The following is a 20,192-nucleotide window of genomic DNA, read 5'->3' on the forward strand; positions in this document are numbered from 1 at the left end:
TGAGTGAGACAACTTCGTCAGCCGAATTCTACACGATCATTTCACATGTATTCTCACACTCGTCCAACCAGTCGTTGTTCAATAGCAACGAAGCAACATGTGTGAAAACGATGTTGACTTTTTTTATATATCACTAACACAATCTACACGATAATTTCACACATATTCAGACACTCCTCCATCAATCGTTGTTCAGACAGTAACGAAGTGACATTGTGTTAATTTTTTTGTATATCACTACCGCATGCTTAGTTTTTTCCTAAACATTACCCCTGCTACGTCAAAATTTTAAATTGGCAGTTTCAAACCTTATAATTCACCGGGACCAGGTGGAATCATCCCCGCTGACCTGCAACACACAATTAGTATGATTACACATAGACTGGCCTCAATTTTTGAGGCAGCAGTACGACTTAATTATATCCCCAAGAAATGGGCTGAAGTAAAAGTGGTCTTCATTCCCAAAACAGGAAAAACCACACATAAGAATCCGAAGGACTACAGGCTGGTTAGCCTATCATCCTTCCTGTTAAAAACGTTAGAGCGATTGCTAGATGGGCACATCAAAGGAAAGATTAGCTATCACCCTCTCAACATGCATACAGCAAAGGCAAATCAGTAGAGACAGCACTCCACTCGCTAGTAGACACGATTGAGAAATCACTTCACTATAAGGTTAACACTCGTGCTGTCTTTCTGGACATCGAGGGTGCTTTCAATAACATACACCCGGAAGCAATTACCAAATCGCTAACGGAAATGGGAGTAAACAGAGCGCTCGTCTCGCTCATAGAACGAATGCTAGTCGGGCGGACGATACGCGCAGATTTGGGTGAAACATCCATTAGGAAGTTCCCGATCAGGGGTACACCTCAGGGTGGGATGATTTTCCCATTTCTGTGGAACCTGACCGTCAATAATCTCCTTCAGGAATTGGAAAAAATGGGATGCAAGATAATTTCATATGCCGATGATATTGTAATAGCAATCACCTTCCAACCATGTGTGATCTTCAACAAAAAGCTCTCAACAGACTATCACTATGGTGCAAAAGTCGAGGACTAGGGGTAAATCCGAAAAAAACGGAAGTGATACTGTTCAGCAGAAAACATAAAATACCTGCTCTTCAACAAATACTTTTAGGAGGAAAACCCCTTAGGGTAAAAGAAAACGCTAAATATCTAGGACTTGTACTAGATAGGAAGCTAAATTGGGGGCTCACAGTCGCAGATAGAGTACGCAATAGACCAATTCTCTACTACGGTATTTCAATATGGTGGAATGTCCTGGAGAAGGGGGTGAATATCAAAAATTTGACAGGGTCCAAAGACTTGCATCTGTTCTTATAAGCGGCGCAAAGTCAACCACACCATCGAAAGCAGTATATGTGATATTAAACTTCCTTCCGGTAGACTTGCAGGCAAAGTACATTGCGCGCAGTGCAGTAATAAAGCTGAGCACTTTAAGTCAGTGGGCAAACACAGGCTATGGCCACGGCAAAATCCTGGATGGCACATTGGGGCTTCCCAGACAGGTGGACTATACAGTTCCGCCTATACTTGCCACTACAACGTTCGTGACCCTCCTACCCTCGAGGGAAGAGTGGGAACGGGACGTGGCAAGACAGGGCGAGTCCATCCATGTATACACAGATGGCTCAAAGCTCGATGGCAGAATGGGCGGAGGTGTATATTCCGAACATCTGAGGATCTCCTTCACTTTTCGGCTCCCCGACTACTGTAGTGTCTTTCAGGCTGAACTGATGGCAATAATGAAAGCCGTGACACTGGTACAGTGTGATACGATACCTGGAGATGATATATACATTTTCACTTTCACATATAAATAGATGATCTACCTTTTTCGCGCTTAACTCAAAAGCGCGATTTCCCATACAAAATTGCTCTCCCAAAATCTGAGATTATAAAATAATCCCAGATAATAACTATACTTTTTGACATACAACCCTCTGTTTTCTGTGTTATCGATAATTATTATTACGAATGTAAGGAGAAACATCAAAATAAAAACTAAATGAAATGGATGCCGACAAAGAAAACAAGTCTGTAAACATAATTCTAATAAAATGTTTGTTAAATATTATTAATTATGGATTCATTTTACAGAAAAAAGCGTATGTCCATAAACGTTTAGTCCTCTTATTACTTATTATAAAATGTAATATAGAATTTCCTATGCGTATTCCTGCCATAATTTTTTGCAACCTCAGTAAACGTCGTATACGGATTTCCTCCAAATGTTTATTATTAACAGCCAATTGCGCAATTAAATTAGCTATTCCTTCTCCTTGTATTTTCTTCATATCGTTAATAATCATTAAAGAAACCAAAAACACCGAAATATTCCACCAAAATAGTTTCTATGAAGAAAAACCTCTCAAAGCAGCTGAAAGTCAATTTTGCAGCTAATCTGCCATATGTGAACGGGTAGATTAATTTGGTGGATTTACAGGTGATTAATGCATACGTGCACCACGTACGGCACGCCTTCCACTCAAACACACATAATTTATTTTGTTGTCAGTGAAATTCGTTGCCGGAACGGCCCCACTGTGACGGGCCTATAACACATAAAAATTGTCATATAAGCATGTTGTTAATGGCTGACTTACTGTGGCTGGATTATAGCAAATCGCAGCCCTGTATACACTGCGCTTACTCCGAGTATAGTAGCCATGATATATATATGTATATATAATTGGCACGTACACCCTTTTTGGATGTTTTGCCGAGCTCCTCCTCCTATTTGTGGCGTGCGTCTTTATGTTGTCCAACAAATGGAGGGACCTACAGTTTCAAGCCGACCCCGAACGGCAGATATTTTTATGAGCAGCTTGTTCATGGCAGAATACACTCGGAGGTTTGCCATTGCCTGCCGAGGGGCGACCGCTATTAGAAAAATATTTTTCTTAATTTTGGTGTTCCACCGAGATTCGAACCTACGTTCTCTTTGTGAATTCCGAATGATAGTCACGCACCAACACATTCGGCTACGGCGGCCGCCATGATACGGTCTATAATTTCTGACCAATTCCTGTAAAACCTGCATGCATGTGATTCGTTAGCTTCTTTTATTTACTTCACAGCTGTACAAATTTCCAAGCTTTCCAAATAGCTCAAATATTTAAGGTAATGTGGCAGCACAAGCTAAATAATACTATTCCCATCAGCTGTTCTACGTCATCAACTGTTCCTACAGATATGTGCACATTCATATAAAGGACGGTAAAGTAAATTGATGTCAAGATGAATCTGCAAACGGGGGTAAAAAATGTATTTGATCCGAAGAACCCTCACGATTTAGGTAAGTATTTCAAAACATTCGTCAAGCTGTTTAAAATCTATTTGCACCTACTTCCAGGGGACCCAGACGATAAGTCGTTACGGAAAGTGGAAATCGAAGTTTTAATACCGAAAATCATGCGGGAACGTGCAAAAGAAACTCTCTGCAGTAAGGAAGTGAAGGAATTTGAAGCGTGCTGTAAAGCAAACAGTATACTGATGGTTTTCACTTGCCGGAATGAAAATTCTTCACTGAAATCATGTTTGACGAAATGGTACCAGAATGAAGATTTTAAAGCAGAATGCAAAAAAATCTATCTGGAGGAACGTTCAGAATACCGGCGTACTGGAGTCCCAAAAAAACACCGCATACAAAAAATGTAAATTATATTTATTTTAACTTATAGCTTTGTACATATGAAGTGCTGTTGAACCGACGAATTATGGTTTCTGAAACTCTGAATTGTCTTATATCAAAAATTGTGCTGAGGGTTACGACATTTGGTTTTGAGATTTCTAACAGCAATATATCTTTATCCGACGTTTCAGCGATGCGTTGAATTCCTTTAAGATCTATTGTTGTAATGTTAGTTTCAGGTGTAGGTCGGACAAATATAATGAAGCTTGCGTGGTTAAAGCGCGGACCTTTTTTATAAATCACTGCAAAGAAACTAATAAATTGGCGGTAGAAACGGCTATCGAAAACTTACAGAAATGTCCACCAAATTTTATTCCACTTTTTATTACCCATCCCTTAGCTTTTAGATACAGGTAGGCAGCGAGGCATTCCAAGAAATTCGGATTGATTTCCTTTGCTAAAGTAATGAACTGTCGCCACTGAACTTCACTGCCTTTCCAATCATGAATAAATAAAACTCTAACGTAATACGATAAAAAACACGACTCTTCCAATTCCAGTGTGAGGCATTCGTTACCGTCGATGTTGTCTTTGCTGACTACATTTGGCGCTCCTTTAGATTTGCTGCCTTTTCCATAATAACCATTCTCGTACAATAGTTTAATGCCTGTGGAGCTGTATACTTCAACAGAAATGCCGGTAAACATTCCTTTTACTACACATCCATCAGGAAAAGGTTGGCCATTTTTTTTGTTAATATCTTTCTTTCGTTTTATAATTGGTGTGAAAAGCATGATCACTTCAATTGATATATGCACTTGCAGCAAAACGACACCATACAATGCACGCTTATCATAACTGAATGAATTATCTAAATAGGAATAGTAATTAAATTTGTCGAGTTATTTTATGCGAAGTCCGAAATTCTATAATTAAATCCAAACAACATACCATTAGTAATACATTTGAACAACAAAAACATTTACATGCATCAAAATCAGCTGATAACATCCCGAGGCAAGCCACGGTATACAGGATACAGAAGGTGGCGTCTTCCGAAAAGAGCTACTTTAAATTCCGCGATTTTGACAATCGATAACTTAATATCTTCAAATATATATTCAGTGGATGGCTTGGTAACATTTTATTTGGCAAAACTTTCCTTTACTACCACGATATATTTGAATGGGGGGCGGAGGGGGAGGGGGCGTGGGTCCACCCACCATGCCCATTAGAAAGAGCAAGGTAACACTATTATAACTGTGAAAGTCCCAACCTCCTAGTGTCCCTATAGAACCCCCTAGAGAAGTTTAAAAATTAGGCTTTTTCCGACCGCGTTTGCAGTTTGTACTGAAATACAGTTGAAGAGAAGAGTATGCAGCAGTAATCAACCCAGCAAGCATTGAACTTAGGTTTTATAATTCATAGCACTTATGAAAAAGTTGTTTATCGTAAAAGTTATGAGTGTCGATGAAGAAAATTTAGGCCAAAAATTGTCCGATTTTTCATTATTTCACTATTTATAAATTTTTTTTTTTTCTGTAAAAATATTTATTTTTGTAATATATATATATGAATATTTGGAATTAAAAAAGCGCCGCAGTCGAAAATTTGGACTGAAAATCGCTCGATTTTTAGTCCAAATTTTCATTACTTGTGAAAATATTCGTTTTTGTAATACATATGTATATTTGAAAAAAAAGCGCCGCAGGCTAAAATTTGGACTAAAAATCGCGCGATTTTTATTCCAAATTTTCAGTATTTGTAAAAATATTTGTTTTTGTAATATATATGTATATTTGAAATCAAAAAAGCGCCGCAGGCGAAAATATGGACTAAAAATCACGCGATTTTTATTCCAAATTTTCAGTATTTGTAAAAATATTTGTTTTTGTAATATATATGTATATTTGAAATCAAAAAAGCGCCGCAGGCGAAAATATGGACTAAAAATCACGCGATTTTTATTCCAAATTTTCAGTATTTGTAAAAATATTTGTTTTTGTAATATATATGTATATTTGAAATCAAAAAAGCGCCACTATAAATAATAAAAATAATGATAAAAGAATTGTTCCCTTTTGGTTGACTGGGTTTTTCTTATTTCGCTTTGTTCTTCTCCCTCTCATCGTTCGTTTGACAGTTCGCTCCTCAAATTTATTCTGCACGGTATTACAAACTGTTTCAAGACCATTTGTAATAATAGAATTTTAGAATTTGGAGTATTATTCCATAAAAATAGCTTTAAATCGAATCTGAATGTAATAAAGAATGTTTATAAGTGATTTTGTTTCTTTTCTGTGTTTGTATTTAAGTGAACTGTAATTGTAATAGGGCATTTTTTCAAGCTTATGCAAAAAAGATACATATTTAACGTTAAATATTGCTATTAATTCTTAATTTTAATTTATAAAAAGCAATATAAATCAAAAGGCTGATATAGTGACTACATTTGCGTGTTATAATTTTTAAATTCGGTCCACGCACTTAGACATTATAAGCAAATATATCGTGGTAGAAGTGGAAAGCACAGCCTATTTGAATTCTGATATCACCAATTTAACTTTTTTTTCGCAGAGCCTCCAAATACAGTTTTTATGCGGATGGCACCGTGGTAAAAACGTGTGTGTGTAAAATTTCTTGTGTTTGGCAGTATTGTATATGTATGTGCTAGTGCTACCAGCTATTCAATATTTTATTTTTCAATTTAAGCGCAGACTCATATGATTATATTTCAAGTAATAGTTCTCCTTTTAGAGGTGTAATTGAACTTGTATAGATTTCACCTTCCTTCCATGTTTTATAACTTTGGGGACAATAATAAAAAATTATGTGTACACGAACACGGCTTCCGTTAATATCAAAATTCCTCAATTTCGCTTGGTTCGGAGAAGTACGAAACCCATTAGAATATAAATGTCATCTTTTCGAATAGTACTATTACACAGCAACCCTTATTCTGTGTCTTGTGACTTTTGTCAGCTGAATTCTTGGTCATAGCAGCACCTAAATAAGTGAAAATTTGTGCGGAAAGTTCTTTAAAATTGATCATTTTGATTCACTGCGCTTAATTAATTTCTTAAGTGAACAAAAATAAGCAAAATGGCAGATGTTAAGGACTTAATAAATTTGCCCGATGAGAACATCGGTAAGGCAATACTAATTAAAACATTAAATTCAATACATACGTTTTTGCGTTTCAATTATATAGGTATTGAGCTCCATTTAAAAACAAATTAAATTTTCAGATATGATTGCTGCCACTTCGGTGCTTCAGCAACAAGCAGCTGACATACGTACCAAAACCATTAATTGGGCCTCTTATATGCAGTCACAGATGATATCACAAGAGGACTACAATGCAATCAGCGCCCTGGACACTGCCAAGGCAGCCTATCTACAAAGGAATTCCTCACAAGCAGTGAAAACTTTGTTAAATCTGCTCTCCCATGTTTCGAAAGATCAGACAATACAATACATACTCGTAATGATCGATGATATGCTGCAAGAAGAGCGTTCACGTGTCGATTTTTTTCACGACTATGCCAAGCAAAACAAAGAATGTGTTTGGGGGCCTTTCCTTAACTTATTAAATCGTCAAGATGGTTTCATTGTAAATATGTCATCGCGTATTCTAGCAAAACTTGCTTGCTGGGGTCATGAACTCATGCCAAAGTCGGATTTGAACTTCTACTTGCAGTTCTTGAAGGATCAGCTGACCGTGAATGTAAGTTGGGTGTGCATATTTGTATGATGGTGGAAAAGTAATTGGTTCTTTGGTTTATTGGTAGAGTTATGCATAGGGAGTACATGAATAGTTTTAGATCTATCATTTATAAATACATATTTCGTTTTTATAGCCATTGGTTGCAGTAAGCATGTTTTTATGATATATGTATATGGCACGAAAATTGAAATGTTTTCTGGAATTAATGTTTTGCCTAAGTCTATTCTGATGAATGCACATATCAGTTAATTGCTTTTATAGAAATCCTTCAATATTATTTAGTATTAATATCTAAATGACCAAAAATAACTGTATTTACTAAACTTACAAATATACAAACCAAATGTTAGGAAATAAGTGTTCTTTTAGCCCGTAAATATTATATTACATTGAAAAGAGTTAGTACCCGTCGGAAGAGTTTCGTGGCATTCCTAATAATTAATTAACTCATCAATCAGTCTTCGAAGGTTTGAAGGAAAATTTAGGGGTTATTGTTATAGCAGTACATCAAGCCCTGCCAGTATGGGTAATCATCGGTCATCATCATCTATCTCGTGTTTCGATGCGTTGAGTCAAAATGGAGAGATGTATTAGGCGAGTGGGTTTAAGTGAGTACATGAATAGATAGTTAGTGTCGAGGTACCTTCACATGCTGGATATATGTTGATAATGTCGAGGTCAATTCTGAATAGGTAGGCTTTGTGCATATTTAATTTTTGTGCATAAGTACATTTAAAGTAATAACGAAAAAAAACATTACATTTCAGTCAAGATCGGCTTTGGCTTTCCATCTTTTTAACAAAGCAGTAAATTCATCGCTGCAAAATCGCTTTAAGTTTGAAACGGCGTTTAGGAAAATTTCATTAGATTCTTCGGTAGTTCGAAATCTACGTTTTCGGTCCAAGTATTACTCGTATTATCTACTGTTATAAATTTATCAGAATATGAATTAGATTCCCCATGGGTTTTTGAAAATTCAAATAACGAAGCCAGCGTTGCTAGCGGCAAGTCATCTTCGGCTTCGAATTCAGTTCTCATATTCTTGTCAAACCGTGCATTTTCGTTTTTTATGGTTTCCGTTTGAACCTTTGGCTTCTTTACTATATTATTTATATTATATTTAATGATTCTAAGACATTTATATTTTTTTTAGGGGAGCCAGTCTCTAAGCTTACCAAGATATGCTTAACTTGAGGGTTTCGATAATAAATTTCAAAATTTCGTATCACTCCTTGATCTAAAGACTGGGAAACTGGGTAGAAAAAGTATTTTTATATTCTTTAAATGTATATACCAAAAGTGAGATGCTGCGTCGTCTAGAAATAATACTATTTTTCTGTTTCGCAATTCTATTTTTCGGTCGAATTCCATTAGCCACTGTGTCATCCATGCCCTCTTATTTGATTGCTAATTTTTAGGAAGTTTTTTATATCAACTGACGCAAACGCTCTTGGACGAGTAGCTTTCCAAATAAAAAGTGGATTTGTCTTGTTGGCATTATACAGTGATTATATTGTACCAAATGTACTGAATTAATTATTTTTTATCTGAAAAAATTATGTTTGCAAGATTTGATGAATAAAACTTACATAGTCTCAATTTTCTCTTTGACTCTAAGGTTTGACCTCTCCATCGTGTTACGTACATACTATATTCGCTATAACTGAACACAAATCACTGCACAAACCAAACTAAATGTGTGCATAAGAAAATACCACACTTTATCCCTTTTTCCATCTTGTATATTGTCCGCCTATGAGGAGTTCACGTCCTCGTTTGATTTGTTATGAAAAGAAATCTTAATGTGTTTTGATAAGAGGTTCGTGTTCGCTCAATAGAAGGTTTTGTGCCAATTTAATCGAAAATGACTGTCCGCGCCTGGCCAAAAGAGTGCCCATTTAAGAGAGAGTAATTTGTTTAGAAATTTATATGTCATAAAATGTATAACAAGTGCAAGTTCGAAGCTGCTAGCCAGTTCACTGCTGCTAGCCAAAATTCACAAAATTTGGTGAATGATCTTGTGCGTTACTATGCATGTGCGATCGGTTATCCTGAGTTGGAAACCTACAGTGGGTATAAAACATATGTAAGAATGACAGAACAAGATTTTGTAATAGGGGTTGTTGTCGTTGCTGTTTTTGTGGCAGCATAAACATTCCCCATACATGTTTGGGTAACGTAGAACCCACTGTCGTGGCCGCGACGTCTGAGTGTATTCCTGCCATGAAAACCCCTCTCATTAAAACCATCTGCCGTTCGAAATCGCTCCCTTTGTAGAACAAATAAGATGTACATCTAAAATAAACAATTTCAAATTTGAAATGCAAATGAAGAGCAACCATACGATCCTTATTTTTTTATTTTTATTTTTTTGAGGAGGTTTAAATCAAAATGTCAGAAAAGGTGCGATCACACCAATTGTATGTGGGGCATGCTCCCACTAATACTATAAAAATCCTCCCACCTCGGCCAATTCTACCCTGTGACCACCAAAGTATAACATATGGCTAGAACCGCGTTTATAACCGAAGACACAACAGGTACCTGCGTCCAGGTTCGTCTCCTGCAGGCATATGAAGGCTACACGCCGTCGATTGTCCCAATTACTCTCACTGTACTTATAGGTGGTTCTAAAGTAAAGCAGACATCGGAAAAGTTGCAGAAGTGTTATATTAACCTACTACCGTCTTGCAGCTTTTAAAATTAGTAACAGTTGAAATTTCAACTAAGCGTATTTCAAAGGACACGCTTAAAAATGTTATTTTAAAATAAAACATGAAAAAATCTAGATTCTTTCCGGTTTCACTATTTTTATTCAAAATATTGCTCTTAACTATTATATGTGAAAAATTACATCATTTAAATGTCCAATGTCATACGAGAATTAAAATGTATAAGTCCTCGCCCCCACATTATCGCATTGAGTTCAGCAATCTCGATCTGAATGTTGTTGTTGTAGCAGTATACTTTGCCTGTCAGTGTAATATAATATAAATCACCGGTCGCCTTCGTTTAGCTCATCTAACGAAACCTTGTTTGCTTATTCACATAGACTTTTAGTATTATTTATAGTTTGCTCAAGCGCCGATTATGTGACGCATACTGCCAAAGTTAATAATTTCTTATTTCTATAGTTACGTTTTGTCTCAATTGAGTCCAGATAAGATCGTTGCTAGTAATTTCGCCATGCAGGTTGTGCCGCCAGGATCCTCTTGGGCTACATTGCGTCTATACCCTTGTAGGTGCCACTCGAAAACCATCGTTGGTATTTCTTGGGCTGATTTTCTGAGGGTTTTCCATGCCCACTTCCTCTTACGGATTTCGATGTCAATTGTAACTTTATAGTACCTTCTGTTCATTTCAGCGTTCGCTATCTAGTTTTCAGTTTAAACACAATCTCCAGTTATGTTGGCCAGGATTCACGACCATACAATAAGACCGATACATATCCCACAACAGTCGGTTCTACGTTACCGGAACGACCCGGATTTATATCCAGCCAAGGACTGTCACTCCAGCAGCATTCCTCATATATATATGGGGAATGTTTATGCTGCTACAACAACAACAACAACCGATACATATACGGCCCTATGTGTAGGGAATTTTTACGCTGCTACAACACACAACCGTTCCCACGACAGTCGATTCTACGTCACTGCCGCTTCAGCAACATTCCCCGTATATGTATGGGGAATTTTTATGCTGCTACAACACACACACCGATTTGGATATTCCCATGGCGGCTGGTTCTACGTTACCGGAATGACTCTAGTTTTTCCCGACCAAGGGCTGGCGCCCCAGGAAATTAGCCCTCTCTGGTGTACCGTATCCCACCCCCAATCAATCGCCACAGGAGTAATCTTCAGATAAGCCTAATATTTAAATTTTCAAACGTGTATGCAATTTCCTTAATTGTGCTCTAGTTTACCAGTCTCTAATAAAGTCCTAACATTCCAGGTTCCATTTCGTGTCCTAAGTTTCGTGCCAAATGTTGTTGCCGTAGTTTTCAAATTGTTTCGTACCATTTCTTTTAGTTTCAGTAACAAGTGAGTTTCAGAGGTTCTACCCTTCAGACCAGCCGCCGTCTTTGACAACGCTTTGAGAGAGGTAAAGAGATTTGAATGTCATCCGCTTGCTTGTAGTCAGACGGTATTTTTAGCCGCCAAATATTGGACAGACGCTTAGCGCAGGTGCAGTACCCGCCATATCTAACGGACATTCCCCTATCCATCACCTAGGGAGGCGACAGTAAAGAGACTCTGTGACGGAAAGAGAATCAAAAAAATTACTTTTCAGGTGGTAAACTTCCCTCTTTCAATTTGCTTTGAGATTTCTTAGCCCAGCTTCTCTATCAAGGTTAAGTGTGTTTATCAAAGTATGCGGCACACAAGCAAAGTTCTGTTATCCACTCCGGGGTAGTAAAGTTAACAAAATATGTACCTCTTTTGAATCGTGACTCTTTCTTTTTCGTTTTACAATAACTCTTTATTTACTTTACCAACTTGAATATCAGCAAAAGAGTCACAGCTAAATATTATTCAATAAGAAATGGTTGAAAATTTTATCAAAACAGTAATTAAAAAGTTCAGTTTTACCTATGCTTTTTGTTTCAAATATGCAATTCTAACTGAAATATGCATTATTGTAATTTTTTTTCTAATGTACACATGCCTTATGTTGTGCTGCTGAGCAGTTTAATCAAAAGTCTAAATTTTTCTCTTTTGTCTTTATTTACCTATGCATGCTTAAGCATGAAAATTTACTTAATCTTTTTTGTATTTCATAAAAAAAAACAATAATTTTTAATAGCAAAAACTGTGTATGATATATACTTATGCAGTTGCTGAAAATTCGAAACACATCTACATCCAAGTATTTACATATATATAATAGCTAATCGATTTGTGATACTGTATTCTTACGAATTTGTTACGCTTTTACTCAAATAAAATCCCTTACGATAATTCCTATGAGTTCGATCACTGGATTGCTAAATAAAAGTCACAAATTAATGGCAACACAGCTTGCTGATTTGAGTGAATAACTTTTTTACTTTTCATTTACTCGCTTACACATTTAACTTACGACTGAATACCATATGCGCATGCAGCTCTGCTTATATGCATGTGCTTCATAACCAAGCTTCATAATCAAATATATACCTTGGTTTATTGGAAAAATTCAAGCCATTCCCTAGATCTTAGTGACAGTTTCTGGCTCTATCTCATGAATGGTTCGCTCGGCACTGTTTGGGCTACGCAATATTTAGTTTGGAAATAAGTTTGCAATATTTCTCAACATTTTTTCAAGCGAAAAGCGATTCATTTTGTGGGGATATGATACTAACTTAATGCCAAGATTTCTAGTGGGAAAGAGTTCTCACTGTCACAAGACATGATAAAAAAGCAAAACACTGCATGTAGCATCCAGTATATTTATTAGATGCTAAAATGTTTGCGTTGTTCTGCTTTAATTTAATAACAATAAAAATAATTTGATTTGGAAACAATAGTGGACAAATCCGAAAAAAATCCCGAAATGAAATCTGAGTTAAGCTAGACTTCGTATCAAAAGTTGCAGGCGCTACGGTTTTCACCGCTTTATTCAGCTATAAGATTTTTTAACTGAATAAAACGCTGAACGCCTGGAAAGCTTGGTATACAGTTCTAGCTTCAATGTTAAAAAACAAAAAAAAAAAACGTTTGTAGGCATTAGCGCAAAAACAAATAGTGTTCGGAAGGATTTCTCAGAAGAAGCTTATGATTTTAGACTGAAATAGCTAAATACGGGCACTTCTCTGGGGCACTATGTCATGTCATGGAACTGGGATCATCACACAAATTGCGGATCATATGCACCATTATATTCAATGCAATAATAACATGCCAGTTATATGGTTTGCTCCACCGGATAACCGTAGCTAACCGAAAATATCGTGACATCACGAGAATAGTCTTCATGCAGTCCTCCAGGATTCAGAAACTATTCGGAAGGACGTCTTTAAAAAAAACCTTATATTAAGCAGTGATTAAAAATAAGTGGTTTGCAAAAAATAGGCCTCGTTTAATTGTATGAATTGTAAGAAGGTGTTAACTCTTTGATTTATCAATATGTAAGAACGAAAAATACTACATTTCTTGTTCATATATTAATATCGGCTATTTTGATTGTTGTTATTAGGAATTTATAAGTATACAGGGTCCGGCACTCGAAGTGTAATCAACTTCAGGCCGTTCGTACATCAGCTGTCTGTTAGTTGGCTAAATGACAGTCCAGAGTATTGTTTACAAGAGCGCGGAAGCATTTTGCCGAGAGTAAACGCGAAAAAGGAAATGTTGTTGTTGTTGTTGTAGCAGCATAAACATTCCCCATACTTACATATGGGGAATGCTGCTGGAGTGATACTCCTTGGCCGGATATAAATCCGGGATGTTTCGGTAACGTAGAACCGACTGTCGTGGAAACGCGAAAAAGGAAATCACAACCAACGATTGTTCGTGAGCTCGAGCACGTTAAAGTAAATACAATTTTGTTTATCGCACCATTACTCATTACAATGATATTCGTAGCATAGCGAAACGTCATGGAGGTGGTCATCAAAAGACTGTAACGTCACGTGAAATGGTTCAAAAAGTGAAGAAGTGACTTGAACGAAATCCCCAACGAAGTGCCAATCAAATGGCGAAAGAACTAACCGTAGCATCCGCCGCATACTGAAAAATGATCTCAAAGTCAAGCCTTACAAGACCCAAAGGGCGCATGATCTCACACCAAGTCAGACTTGAGAGAGCGAAGGAGTTGCTTCGCTTTTGTGTTTTCTGACGACAAAATTTTTCAAATTGAGCAATCCGTAAACTCCCAAAACGATAGGGTTTATTTGATCTACCGTTCATGCAAGAATTTTAGTCATCGATTGACCACCAATTACTTTCAAACTCACCAGACGCGAATCCGATGGATTATTTTCTTTGGGCCATTTTGACGTGTAGAGTAAAAACAAAAAAATTGAGTTTAAATGCCTGATTACTCTTCATAATTCTTTGACGCCAACCCTATTGCAAATGTTTGTGCAATGGTTAAGTAAATAATCGAAAGGAAAACAAAAATTAACGGTTACACAGTTATCAAGGCAAATTCGGCTGATTACCTCCACAAATTGCGCAAAGTATGACTTGAAGATATGAAGCTATTAAAACTAATGGTGGTGACTGCAATACCAGTATATTGAATATATAAGTATTGCGCATAATAAATATTGTAAGCAGTTTATTATAATCGAATTGGTCAAATGGTTTCTAAGTTATGGCGTTCACGTTTCAACTAGACAGACTGTACATATGAACAAATATAATAATATAACAATCCAATTATTGAGGTCGCAATATTTTTTTAATATATATATACAAAAAAACGTAGTGTTTTAAAATTAACTAACCCGAACAATCCATAAGCATAAATATACTTATATTACATGGGTTATGCAAATAATTTGCATGTTTATTTGGGATATAAATATGAATGTATATCACTGGAAACATTTGTGATTTTTGCAAGATAACTAATTATGGATTATGTCTTCATGAAAAATATCTTCATTTACTAACAATATTCTTGTCGAGTGCTACCATGAAGAAACAGAATCGTAAAAATAAACGACAAATTACTAAAGACCATTTAAACATTGTCGAAGATCATTCAAAATTAGCACTATTTCAGAATTCGCATCACTAATACATACACTGAGCTTAGCCTTGAGACTTTGAAATGGTCTTTTCTATAGCACCTTTTCAACTATCCACGACTACACTGCTGTCATGGAGGTCACTTCGTTGTTAATAACATTTTGTTTTAAATAAGTAATATCAAACAAAATTTTTAATTTAACTTTTTTTCAAACTACATACAAATGTGTACCGAATACACCTTTATGTCATATTTACCGTCATTGATACTTCCAAACTACAAATGACTAATTATCTTCAAATATACCAAAAAAAATCGGCACTGTCCTACGCTTTGCTCAACAACTAGGCCAAGGTGTACATAAAAGAGAAGGCCACGATGGCTAAACGGGTGCAGACAATTGTGGTTCATCAACATGGACATGGTAAAGACCAGCAATCGTCCAAGAACAGCAGTCAATATAGCCCGAATATGGCGCAACAACAGCAATCCCAGCAACAAATGGCAGGCGAGAGGTACCGTGAGATGTCAGTAGATCAACAAAATGTGCTTGCCGAAAACAGGGTTCCTATTCCGGTAGAGTGAATTCTCTCTTTTAATCTTTTTGTCGCAAAATAAAAACAGCATTTCCTACCTTATATTTATATTAGCAATTTATCAAGTGTCGCGATAATTGGTAGGGAGTATACATACCCGAAGAGAGTGTCCCTGTTAAAAGAAAAGGTTGCCCGTTTTTTCTGGCGAGCTTGAATATCACTTTTTTCCCTAAAACGAAAATATGTAGATTTGTTAAATATTAAATATAAATTTGTTTGTCACATATCTAACGCTAGCTACTTGTAATCAAATTATTACTTTAACCTTTGTATTTTTGTATAACACTAAATTCTATGTAATATTAGAAATAAGTATTAAGAAAATTCCAAAAAATCTCGCTCACCTTTTATTTGATTATACAATACAATTGATTCTATGCTAACAATACTAACCTTTACTTTCCGGAAAATTTAAATATAGGTAGCTAAAGTAAATATCACGTACATATGGACATACATACATATGAAGTTATTTAAAAGTCGAAATCAATTGTTCTTGGAGACTAAAAAGCTAAACTAGACTCAAAACTATGAGTTCTAAAACTACAATGAATTCAACAATATAGCAAACTCTACGAAATTGAAAATTCAAGCTTAATAGATTTCGAAATCTGATTACGTCCGCGAAATGAACTATTGGAGCATTCCGACCATAAATCGTATTGAGGCCTTTAACATATGTACTTTAAAACGAAGAATTCTAGAAATGATAAGAAAATTAATTTTAAGTTGTAAAGAAGATCAAACATTAATCAAGAGAAAGAATTGTCTTACTTTCAAAAGATTTTAGGTTAATTAAGAAGACTGGAATGGTAGGAAGCAATTAAGTGCAAATTCAAAAAGCACATCTTGTATTCGTTTAATCTGTCTATAGCAAATGTATGATTGTCTATAGATAAATGTTGCGTATTCCTACTTGGAATATTGAACTGAATTTGGAGCTATTTCGTCTAACGAAAACTCAACACTAATTTAGGAATGATGAAGTTAAAGTGACTATTAATAGAAAGCGACAAAAGGTAATCAAATAGAACACCTTAATATTTTATCGAAGAACCCTCTTAGAAATTGTGTATGACGTTTGTAACGGTACAATTAATTTAGAAAATGTAAAATGATTGCATTTATTAATATTTAACAAAATTATTAAATTTATTAATATTTCGCAAAACAAAAATAATTTATTGACATCTTGTAGACCGGATGCATTATCAGACTTGTTAATAACGAAAATATTTTGAAGTCCCCCACATAGGGTAAACATTTAGAAAAAGAAAACAAAGTATTCATATCATTAAAAAAAGTTGCGAAAACTAAGATGCTACCTTGGGAAATACCCGAAGTGGCTACGGAGGGTTTAGAGTGAACCTCTATCGAAACCACTTTTATATAAAGTAATCAATCATTTTAGAGAAAAAAAAATGCATAGAACGAATTACGATATCGCCTACGATATACTTACTTGTACATACATATATATGTACACGTATGTAAACACATAAATATTATGAACCGAGTTTCACGTCTTTTCTAAATTAAGTTCAAAACATGAATTATATCTATTTGTAATTTATCGAAGATGTACTTAAAGTTAAATAAAATATTTGCATTATCCTGGCAACGTTAAAATTGGGTCCTGTCTAGTATACTTCGAAAACGCACTGCCATACTAAACTGTTTTTGCAATATTTTTAATTCTCTATACATACCTATACCTGATATGGACATTTGTAAGTTTTAATGTTGTCTAGAGTATAATTCACTTTTTTATGTGGTGATCAGCGTTATTTAGCACTCTTGGTATAATGCGCCCAGAAAATTTAGATTTAGATTTTTGCTAATGTGTATGTAGTCCTTTAGAAATACTTTTTTCAGTAAACTCAGACCAACACTATTCAAAACTAATTTAACTATTTTATTGCTATTGATTATCGTCATTTAATAAATAATTGTTATTTTCTTAATATCAACATAAATCTTAATCTAGACCAATGAGTATATTCAATCAGTCGCCCGCTGTCTTCAAATGATGCTTCGTATTGACGAATATCGTTTTGCTTTTGTGTCGGTGGACGGCATTAGCACACTGATTAGTATTCTTTCGTCTCGTGTTAATTTCCAGGTAAGCTTTTAATACAATCACACAGCAATATAAATTAAATACGATTCTTTCAATTTAAGGTGCAATACCAATTAGTGTTTTGTTTATGGGTGCTTACTTTCAATCCACTTTTGGCCACCAAAATGAATAAGTTCAGTGTTATACCAATTTTGGCAGATATCCTGAATGATTGCGCCAAGGAAAAGGTATACTTAGATTTATGTATATTGAAGAGCATAACTTACGTCTCTTTTATATTATCCTGTTTTAGGTCACTCGCATAATTTTGGCCGTTTTTCGTAATCTAATCGAGAAACCTACTGATCCACAAGTAGCCAAGGAGCATTGCATTGCAATGGTTCAGTGCAAAGTTCTGAAACAGTTGTCCATTTTGGAGCAACGTCGCTTCGATGATGAGGATATCTCCGCCGATGTTGAATTCCTCACCGAGAAACTGCAGAACTCTGTACAAGATTTGAGTTCCTTCGACGAATATGCGACTGAGTTACGAAGCGCTCGCCTTGAATGGTCACCAGTGCATAAGTCGGCTAAATTCTGGCGTGAAAATGCTCATCGTTTGAACGAGAAAAATTACGAACTATTGCGTATTCTTGTACATTTGTTGGAGACCTCAAAAGATCACATTATACTCTCAGTGGCTTGTTTTGACATTGGGGAATATGTGCGTCATTATCCAAGAGGCAAACAGTAAGTTTAAGCTCTGCAAGGCATCAGTCAAATGCTAAATAATTGTTCGAAATAATTTTTTGCTAAAGCGTTTTGGAGCAGTTGGGTGGTAAACAAATTGTAATGCAGCTTCTGGCTCACGACGATCCAAATGTGCGTTATGAGGCTCTCTTAGCGGTACAAAAATTGATGGTACACAATTGGTAAGATTGCTAAATGAATTTCATTTCCTAAATTTTTCATTTTGAGTCATTCATTAATTTCAAAGAAATCACATTAGAGCGCATTAACAATCAAATTAATTCAACAATGAAACATTCAAGTCCATTTAATAATTGTATCTGTAAAATTAAGTTTGTTAGTCTTTCCAACCATTGAAAAAAATATAAATTCTCTTAGGGAATACTTGGGCAAACACCTGGAAAAGGAAAGTGAAAATCAACCTCAAAAAGGAGGTTCAGCGCCAATCAGTGGTAAAGCCTAAGTAACTTAAAAAATATGCGTTCGCTTGTCAAAAACAATCGGCTATAATGTACGCCGAATAGGTGTCGATGAAATAAATGTTGATTGTACTAAAATTCTCCTAAAATAATAAATACCATAATAATTTATAGTTACTCTGAATAAATATAGCTCCATCTTAAAAAACTGAAGTATAACAGCAGCAGCAGAAGTGTACATGAAAATTCTGGCAGTTTAATCCAAAAAATTGTATTTTATATTTAATTGTTTCATCATTCCATTTTATTTTGCGTACTATTATTTCAAAAATTATTATTGTTGTTGTTGAAATATTTTGATCGCTATGTTTGTTTTTATTATTATTCTACAAAGTTTGTGCATCATTTAAAAAAAATTGAGTCAGTATTTTTGGGATGTATACTGCTGAAATATTATGCAAATATAGTTAATCGAAGAAATTCAATGAATATTTTAATGAATGTATTATATAATAAATATAGACAAATGAAGATTTAAAGTGTAAAAATTTATTCAGATACGTTTTCTTAATGACACAGGGTAAGTACTTATCTTAAACGAAGATTGGGTAATGAATTTTTTTTATTAGATCATAAACATTTGTGTTTTTCGTGGGCTCAACTTTTCAAAGTAGCCAACAAGAGACATTGTAGAATCACTAGTTTTCAGAATAAAAATATCCGTCAGGCATGTAGTTGAGCTGTAAAGGAGTGAAATCACAAATTATGTTTTATTAAAATTTCACTTTGCCGCCGTAGCCGAATGGCTTGTGCGCGTCTACCAGTCGTAAGCGAGGGTTTTATGCATAGATGACTAGATGCGAAACTCTTTCTCGTGAGAGCGCTGAAAAATGTGCATTTTTTATAACTTTCGTCAGTGATGCCACACCGGAAGAAACTTTCAATGGGTATTTTTTAAACAAAAATTGGGAGGTTTGAGTTTCCACACGGCCATTGAGGTTAGTATATAGTGCGCGGTTGTCCAGTAGCCTTATATCACTAAAAACAAGTGCTATCCGTATGAAATATGTATATAAATAAGCAAAAAATTGTTATAGTGGAATATAGTGAACAGAGTGGTTCCAACTCTCATTCAGGCTATCTTTATACCATCGTCCCTTGCAAAGTTTATATTATAATTAGGCCTCTTTATTTGCGGGTTGTGTGACCGAATAAATAAATTTGAAGTTCTCCATTTTTCTTATACCTTCTCTTCTTGGGATTTATAACAGTAATTTGTTATTATACTGCTATAG

At 35.4% G+C, this 20,192-nt stretch overlaps 3 protein-coding genes across 4 annotated transcripts; 2 read left to right on the forward strand and 1 right to left on the reverse strand.

Annotated features, from left to right (window-relative positions):
• Positions 1-3,213: 3,213 nt before the first annotated feature.
• Positions 3,214-4,017, forward strand: LOC128865254 (COX assembly mitochondrial protein homolog). Its single transcript, XM_054105398.1, has 2 exons — positions 3,214-3,324; positions 3,382-4,017. The coding sequence occupies exons 1-2, from the start codon at positions 3,267-3,269 to the stop codon at positions 3,684-3,686; spliced, it is 363 nt and encodes a 120-aa protein (XP_053961373.1). The 5' UTR covers positions 3,214-3,266; the 3' UTR covers positions 3,687-4,017.
• LOC128865253 (tRNA-splicing endonuclease subunit Sen2) lies at positions 3,677-4,687 on the reverse strand. The gene is made up of 3 exons (XM_054105397.1): positions 4,612-4,687; positions 4,013-4,531; positions 3,677-3,962 (listed from the first exon to the last, which is right to left on the reverse strand). The coding sequence occupies exons 1-3, from the start codon at positions 4,640-4,642 to the stop codon at positions 3,694-3,696; spliced, it is 819 nt and encodes a 272-aa protein (XP_053961372.1). The 5' UTR covers positions 4,643-4,687; the 3' UTR covers positions 3,677-3,693.
• Positions 4,688-6,607: 1,920 nt separating this feature from the next.
• Positions 6,608-19,449, forward strand: LOC128865255 (V-type proton ATPase subunit H). Of its 2 annotated transcripts, XM_054105399.1 has the most exons (8): positions 6,608-6,808; positions 6,909-7,387; positions 15,422-15,649; positions 17,657-17,791; positions 17,851-17,976; positions 18,042-18,478; positions 18,547-18,660; positions 18,857-19,449. In XM_054105399.1, exons 1-8 carry the CDS (start codon positions 6,763-6,765, stop codon positions 18,939-18,941), a joined length of 1,650 nt encoding a protein of 549 aa, XP_053961374.1. In that variant the 5' UTR covers positions 6,608-6,762; the 3' UTR covers positions 18,942-19,449. The 2 variants fall into 2 exon arrangements, with proteins under 2 accessions (XP_053961374.1, XP_053961375.1); XM_054105400.1 differs by lacking the exon at positions 15,422-15,649 and having other exon boundaries at positions 6,611-6,808.
• Positions 19,450-20,192: the final 743 nt, after the last annotated feature.

Source organism: Anastrepha ludens, chromosome 5 (assembly GCF_028408465.1).
Source record: "Anastrepha ludens isolate Willacy chromosome 5, idAnaLude1.1, whole genome shotgun sequence".
Taxonomy (NCBI): domain Eukaryota; kingdom Metazoa; phylum Arthropoda; class Insecta; order Diptera; family Tephritidae; genus Anastrepha; species Anastrepha ludens.